At 57.4% G+C, this 6,970-nt stretch overlaps 1 protein-coding gene across 1 annotated transcript; it reads right to left on the minus strand.

Moving 5' to 3' along the window:
* Positions 1–1,542: 1,542 nt before the first annotated feature.
* Positions 1,543–2,821, minus strand: INS49_003507 (uncharacterized protein; the record flags this gene model as incomplete). Its single annotated transcript, XM_043164301.1, has 4 exons — positions 1,543–2,061; positions 2,168–2,254; positions 2,400–2,610; positions 2,784–2,821. 4 exons carry the CDS (start codon positions 2,819–2,821, stop codon positions 1,543–1,545), a joined length of 855 nt encoding a protein of 284 aa, XP_043019066.1.
* Between the last annotated feature and the right edge of the window lie 4,149 nt (positions 2,822–6,970).

Genomic DNA, 6,970 nt, shown 5'->3' on the forward strand with positions numbered 1-6,970 from the left:
CCAATCCCTCCATCCTCCTTCTCATTCTCACATCTCCCCTGGCCCTGGCTTGCGCCCTAGGCCCATGGCCCCGTCGGTGCAGAAACCCTCTCACTGACGTGTTCCGGTATTCGGGCCATCATGAGGAGCAAGGCGCGGTACTTAGTTGGGTCTGCCGCTGCCGCTGCCACCGTCGCTTCGGGTAGCGTGTGATACAGTACAGCCCGGGTACCTGTGCCCACGGTGCGCGGGGCAGACTGTGTGAGGGAGCGCGAGTGTGGGATCTCCTGGGCCGGCTCGCTGGCTCGCTCCCTGGCAGGCTGGGCACCGCCCAAAACGTCGCCCGCTCTCCCGTGGGCATCAGACGTGGGACGGACGGCTCGGGTCTCTCCCTCGCAACGCAACGCTCTGGGCGCCCGCGGGCACGGGTGATCGACTAACCACACTGGCCCCCCTCCCCCCTCCCGCCTCAGGCTAGGTAGCTGGGCCTTGTGGCTCCCAAACGGCGTGCTGGTAGGGCTGGTCTTGCTGTTGCTCGAGGCTCTCTATTTCCTTGCTGGGGAGATTGGATCATTCGGACCCTGTGTGGTGGATTATAGTTTGATCAGGAGCAGCACTTGCGGATTATCAAGCAGGCAATGAAAAGAAAGAAAGAACGAGAAGTGGAAAAAGGAAAAAAGCAAAGAAAGAACAACGCCAAACAGGAGGCTGTCAGGTGAGCTTGATGCTCCTTCTCGGGCCCAGGCCACGCAGCATCTGAGACATACATTGGCTCGTAACGCACGGAATCCCCCTTCCGCCAGTGCTGTGCCTTGGGGGCGGCGGCACGTCCGTCACCCACCAGAGTCGGCTGGGTGGTTGGACGGCGTTACGGGCCGCTCCAGTGGGAGGAGAGACACGCGGGAGGCAGTCTTGGGGAGATTGTCTCGGGGACCAACCGCCTGTGCTGGACTCGCGCAGGCGCTGTAAATTCCTTAGCGAGACCCTCTTCCCTTTCGTTCCATCATCATTCACTGTCGACATCTTGGGACGCTCCGCCGAGCATCTTGCCGCCAATGCTGCTAACAACCACTGACATTCATCGACTGAGACCTTTTCGTCATGGTCATTTCATCTGTCGAAGGCTTCGCCCTCGCGATTCCTTTGCGTACGCGCCGCGCCCAAAACTTGTGTCTCTTGTGCTGGCGCTTCAGGAGGGACATCTAGGTAACATCTTCCTTGATAATCGCACCTACCACGCAAGACGATCATGCCAGCATGGGAATCCAAATGATATCATGACCACCACTTGATGGATGTCCTGATTATCACCTTCGATCTTGTCTAGACCCTCAGAAGCAACAATGTCTCGTCCGTGTTGGACGATCATCAATTGCAGCAAGGTCGACGAGCCTGTGAGTTGATCTCGCGTGGTAGGGAACATGTGGCCCCCGACTGATGCTTCATTTTGTCGATGGAGCCTGCCACAGCCTTTTCATTATACTATCCACCTCTAATAGTAATATCACGTTTACTTCTTGTCTCCAATGTGTTAGATGTCTATTTCAGAGGTTACTTTAACCCCTAGCACTCTCGCTCCTTAGTACCCCTCGCCATAAACAAAGTCCTCTTCCCATGCTTCTCCCCGAACTTCACCTGCCCCATATCATCAAGCGCGAAGTCCTTTCCCGCCCCAGCACCAACAAAGATCTCCCTGATGCGCTCCTCCGAGAACCCGTGGTGCGTCACGGTCCTCAAGGCCTTCTCATCCGCAGCCATCTCGATATCGGCGCCCTCTTTCCCATGGCTATGAGCATGCGCATCGTGAGAGTGGTCGTGGTGGTGATGATCATGACCACCCGACGCCCCAGAACCGTGCGGCGCGTGCGGCAGGAAGTCGATGATCATGAGGACCCCGCCTGGCTTCAGCCGGGCCGCGAGCCGCTTCGCCGCCAGGTCCGGGTCGTCGAAGTGGTGGAAGCCGAGCCCGACGACGGCGAGGTCGAACCCGAAGAACTTGCCGTCGCGGAAGGCCTCCGGGTCTTGGTCCTCTGGCACGCAGAGGTTGCCGTAGAACGCGACCATCTCATCCTCCGACAGCCCCTGCCGATAGCTGTTAGTGGAAGGAAGGAGCCCTGGTTATTTACGGGGACTTCTCTCTTCACCGGGGATAATGATCAGATGGGGTTGGGAAGTGACAAATGCCTACCTGGTTCCGAGCACGAGCATTATACACGTCCACCATCTTCTCAGAAAGGTCAATGCCCACACATTGCGTTGTGTATGGCGCAAACGCCTGTTACACCGACACTGGTTAGTTTACGATCTGGGAGAAGGGGGAAAACAAAGAGAAACAATCATGCGACCACATGAAAAGTTGAAACCTCCTCCATTTACTTCATTTCGGATCGTTGCAGCGCAAGGACAGGACCATTACTGACTCTAGACATCGAACCGGTGCCACAGGCGTAATCGAGGACTCTCACGGCCCGCGCGGGAACCGCGTCGGCAGTGCTGACGCCCTCTTCTTCATCGGCACTGTCGTCCTCCTCGAGCCATTGAACGCCGATCAGGCCCCTCCGCGCTTCGAGCCGTCGGGCTATTTCAGCCGTTGTTTTCTCATGCTTTGCATCATAGTCTGCTGCTTCGTTGCTATAAATTTCCTTCGGTCAGCTTTTGTTTCAGTAGTTGAACTCGGTCACCATGAACCGCCGGTTATTTTTTTGGCACATTAAATGCCAGCACTGAGATATTGGTGACTTCACCCAAGCAAAATTGTCATAAAGAAGGGTGATGAAGAATGAAGAGGTCTCATGGATGCTTACTCGAAGTGCTCTTGGTTGAGCTTCGTCTTGCCGTCCATGTCGGCGAATCTTTCAGCCTCGTCTAAGTCCGAAAGGCTAGCGTGACGATTTGATCAGTTGGCGGTGCCGCTTCAAATGGATAGAATAGTATTCTGAGATGAGTTTGATTAACTTCCACTTCATTCTCTTGAAGGTTTTGACCAAAATCTATATAGGCCATCTGCCGGCGACTTTCCAGCCCATGACACATCCTCCGCCCACATCTCGGACACTTTTCACAGCCACCATTCGCCGTTCGGCGGCCACAAAAGACTGCACCAAGACACAATCATGACGAAGCACGAGAAAAGTCTCCTCTGGGATATCATCGCTTCAAACAAACATGCTCACTGCTCGGCCTCGCCGTGCATGCATCGCCACTTCCTAATTGGGAAACCGTCCAGGTCTTGGAAATAGCCAGACACCACCCCCGGGGTTTAAATAGTAGTGGGGACAAGGTTTCCAGGTACCCATGCGCACAGCACACATCGGGCACGAGGGGGGGGGGGGAAGGTGAGAATTAGAAGACAAGAAAAAAAATCAAGGCTCACAGTGAATCGAAGACAGGGTGTGCTCCACAGGCTTGCGTCGTGCGGAGTGGCCACGAATGGGGGCCACGATGACCCAGAGAAAAAAAAAAAGGATGCTCAAGGAATGAGGCGAGGCTACTAACCGACCCCGTTGGTGCTGACGTCCCGTACAGCAGCAGAGTTTCTTAGCCGCAGGAAAAGGAGGGGGGCGGTGACACAAAACGGGACAAGAACGACTCGGGTGCAGTAGTTACTCCGTGCAGGAGGTGAGGGAAAAAAAAAAAAAGGGGAGGTGTGCTTGTGGGATACCATGAGAGGCGGGCAGGGGCAGGGGGGAAGGGAGCTCGAGCGACCCGGTCGAGCGACGATCCCAGGACGTGCTGCAGGCCCTCGCATCGGTCCGCGATCACAAGTCGAAATCCACAATGCGGCCCAGGCGGCTAGTAGCAAGCTGTGCGCAGTTGCAGCGGTGCGTGGCGCGGCCCTGTGGTACGCTCCGCGGGAAGCAGCAGGGCCGTACCGCTGCGCTGCGCGGCGCGGGCTGGGGTCCAGCTCCTGCTCCCATTCGACTGGGTCTTTTTTTGGTTTTCCTTGGGACCTCTGCTATCTCCACGCCTGCCATGCACATCGCTCCTTTGGGCGAGGGCCGCCTGCCTCCCCCCTGAACCCGGTCCTGGACCTGTCAATGACACGGTCCTCCCCTCCTTCCTTCCGTCCTGCAGCTGACGGGCAAACAGGATGGTCGCAAGCGAGGCAAACGGAAAGTGTTGCTGCAGCCGAGATGTCAGTTGGGCCCGTCCGCTTGCCTAATCCATGATAGCGTCGCGACGGCATCTGCAACGGGAGGCAGCAAAACGGGCCCAGCGCCAGCTGGTGACGGACGGGCTGGGTCCCGAAAAAGTGGGGTCCCGGTCGTGTTGCATCGGTCTATCTACGGGCTCCGTCTCGGCCGCCTGTGGATTGGCTGTGACGGAGCTCGAGGGATCAGAAAATGGGGACCGACAGGCAGGTAGACCAACCCGCAGGCCAGTCACAACAAGGCATTGTGCTCGGTGCCGACAAACGGCAGGCTGGCTCCACCACCCCTTGTTCCCCCAGCTTGGCGCCCTTCTGTCTCGCTGCGAGTCCTGCAGGCGATCGAGGAAGTGACTGATCGCAGCATATGAACCAACCTTCCACGGAGGAAATATCCAAGGGTGGCAAAGTCGGGTGATGCGACTGGCGTCTGGTGTCGGTCATATATCACATTCTTGTTATCCGTCTCGGGGTGGCTAGGCCCCCATATATATATAACATATATGCGGAGCGCCCGGTCGATATAGCCATTCCTTGTATAAATGCCAGCCACGTTCTTACCACGTCGCGGTCCCGTAATCTGGGTCGCGGCCATTGAGTGCTCGGGGAGCAGATGCCAGGCGGCCAACCGCCGGGTGCTGATGGGAGACCTCCCACCCAGGTTGCTCGTGACTGTTGGAGGTCCTGCAGCGCGGATGCGGCCGGCCCAGTCATGGCCGAATTGGATCGGTTGCTGTGAGACAGGGACGTGAAGTGAGGTGGTGGGCAGCGCTGGGCAACGGCAGCTGGCCGACGGAGGGCCTAGCTGTCTGATGCGGGTTTCCCTGTTGAGATCTGTCATCCCCCAAGTCGAGGCACACATTCGCCGTTGGCGCCTACGCGCTTGTCGGCCGACATTTTAGCGACAGCCGTGAGAGAGAGAGAGAGCGTGAGTGTGTGAGTGTGTGTGTGTGAGGGAGAGTAAGACGTAAGTTGGTCTCGTGGCGGTACGCTGTATGAGGTATAAGGCCAACGAGAAGCGAATCCTGACGATTCCTCATTCCTCCCCACACCGCTGCTTTGCCGAAGAGGCACGATTGCCGTGGCACAGCAAACAGGTTTCGATCCAGTGCGCCGTCTTCGCCGTCAATTCTCGGGGTTCACAAATGGGCCATGAACCGAATTTGATCCAAACCTATGGGGCTAGGGTAGTGGTATTCGAGGCGTGGGACGGCGCGCGTGGCTGATCTCGCATGACCAAACGAGGCACGGGGTTGCACAGAAAAGGGCTGTTGCTAACCCATTAATGTGTAGGGAGCTCTTCCCCGGGAAGCTTTCCATATCCGGCGTGTACACAGTAGGGCGCATGCACAGACTTGGCCGGCAGGATTTCATGGGATTGCGGTCATCCACTGAAACGAGGTCTGATGCGTCGCAGTTGGCAAATCTGACGGAGGGGATCGCTGCGGGATGTAGTGTTTGAACCAGAGGGGTGGGAAGGGCCAGCCAACATAGGCCAAACCGACGGCATATCCTTTCTCGATGTCCGTGTGAGTGGGTGCACCATACAACGACAGACATGTATCATCCATCTCGAGCGCAGTGATTCATGGAATTACCACCACCCAGCAAAGTGGTAGCGCCGAGTACAACAGCATCGTCTCGCCATGAATTCGCCAGGCCGTTGCTACTGTACACTACAGTAATAAGTAGGTAGTATGTAGTAGTAGTGCTGGCGGACCGAGGCAGCGTTTGGCCAAGGCTGGCTTAAGCCAAGTGGACCAACCCGCGCGCTATCAGGCGGTCCGTCGCCAGGCCCGAGGTTGTGGTCTCAGACAAAGGCTTGTAGATTGGCATGTCGACAGTCGGGGGGGCCATGTTGCTTTTTCTTGTGCAAGAGGGTGTGTGGTGAGTGGATACGTGCGATCCCCGACAGCTTCCCAGTTACATTTGTGGGAAGCTCTAGTAGGCCAAGTCAGGCAACGCTGGGAAGGGACTGCGGACAGGTATGCAGGCGAGGGATGGGCGGTCTTCACACGGCCGCGGGAGTTGCCGTCCTGTTCGTCTTGTGTACCCCATGCCGCTAAGGGAGGTCAGGATCCCCGCGACCTGGCTCAATGCCTCGACGCCGCTGCGCCTCCATGTGGGTGACGCCTGCGAGGCCGAACAAGGCGGCGTTGCGTGGTGCATCGCTGAGAGTTGAGTGGCCTGCTTCCGGCTTTGCGACACGATGCGCACGGCATAAACGGCATGGCCCGGCCCCCATCCATCTCAAAGTCACTGCATGTGAGTGTGCGAGTGTGCGAGTGTGCGAGTGTGTGAGTGTGTGAGTGTGCCTCGTCCGATGCGGCGCGGAGTCGCGGTTGGTTCCGCTGCAACAGCTACACTGCACCCATGACGGAAGCTGTGCTCGGGGAGGGAAAGCTGAAGATCCGTCTCCGCTACAGAATTGGCAACACGCCTTGTGGTGTGCGTTATAACGCGGCGCAGTGGCTCCGTGTTGGAGCGGTACGTGCCACTGAACCCGGCTTGAAAGGATGGGCGACACAAGTTGCCCTGTGCCTCTCCTGTGCGTAATCGCCCCTTGGGTAGCACAAGTTATGTATGTCTCGGCTAGAATCATGCTCATGCTTGCCTCATGGGACTAAGACAGGGTGCACAGAATCAACAGAACCGCAGTCTGGGCTCGAACTGGTGGGATGAATAGTCCAGGAGAGGTAAAGCAATGAGAGACGAGCGAAGATGGGAATTCCGGTTAGATAGCCTTGAGCCCCGGGCTGTGAGTGCTCCTCATGTGCGCTGCATTCAGGTGGTGAAAAGTCCCTGGGTGTGAAACAGCCGTCGCGAAGCGGCCGGCCAGATGCG

The sequence above is a fragment of the Diaporthe citri genome (assembly GCF_014595645.1).
Source record: "Diaporthe citri strain NFHF-8-4 chromosome Unknown scaffold_10, whole genome shotgun sequence".
NCBI classification, from domain to species: Eukaryota; Fungi; Ascomycota; class Sordariomycetes; order Diaporthales; family Diaporthaceae; genus Diaporthe; species Diaporthe citri.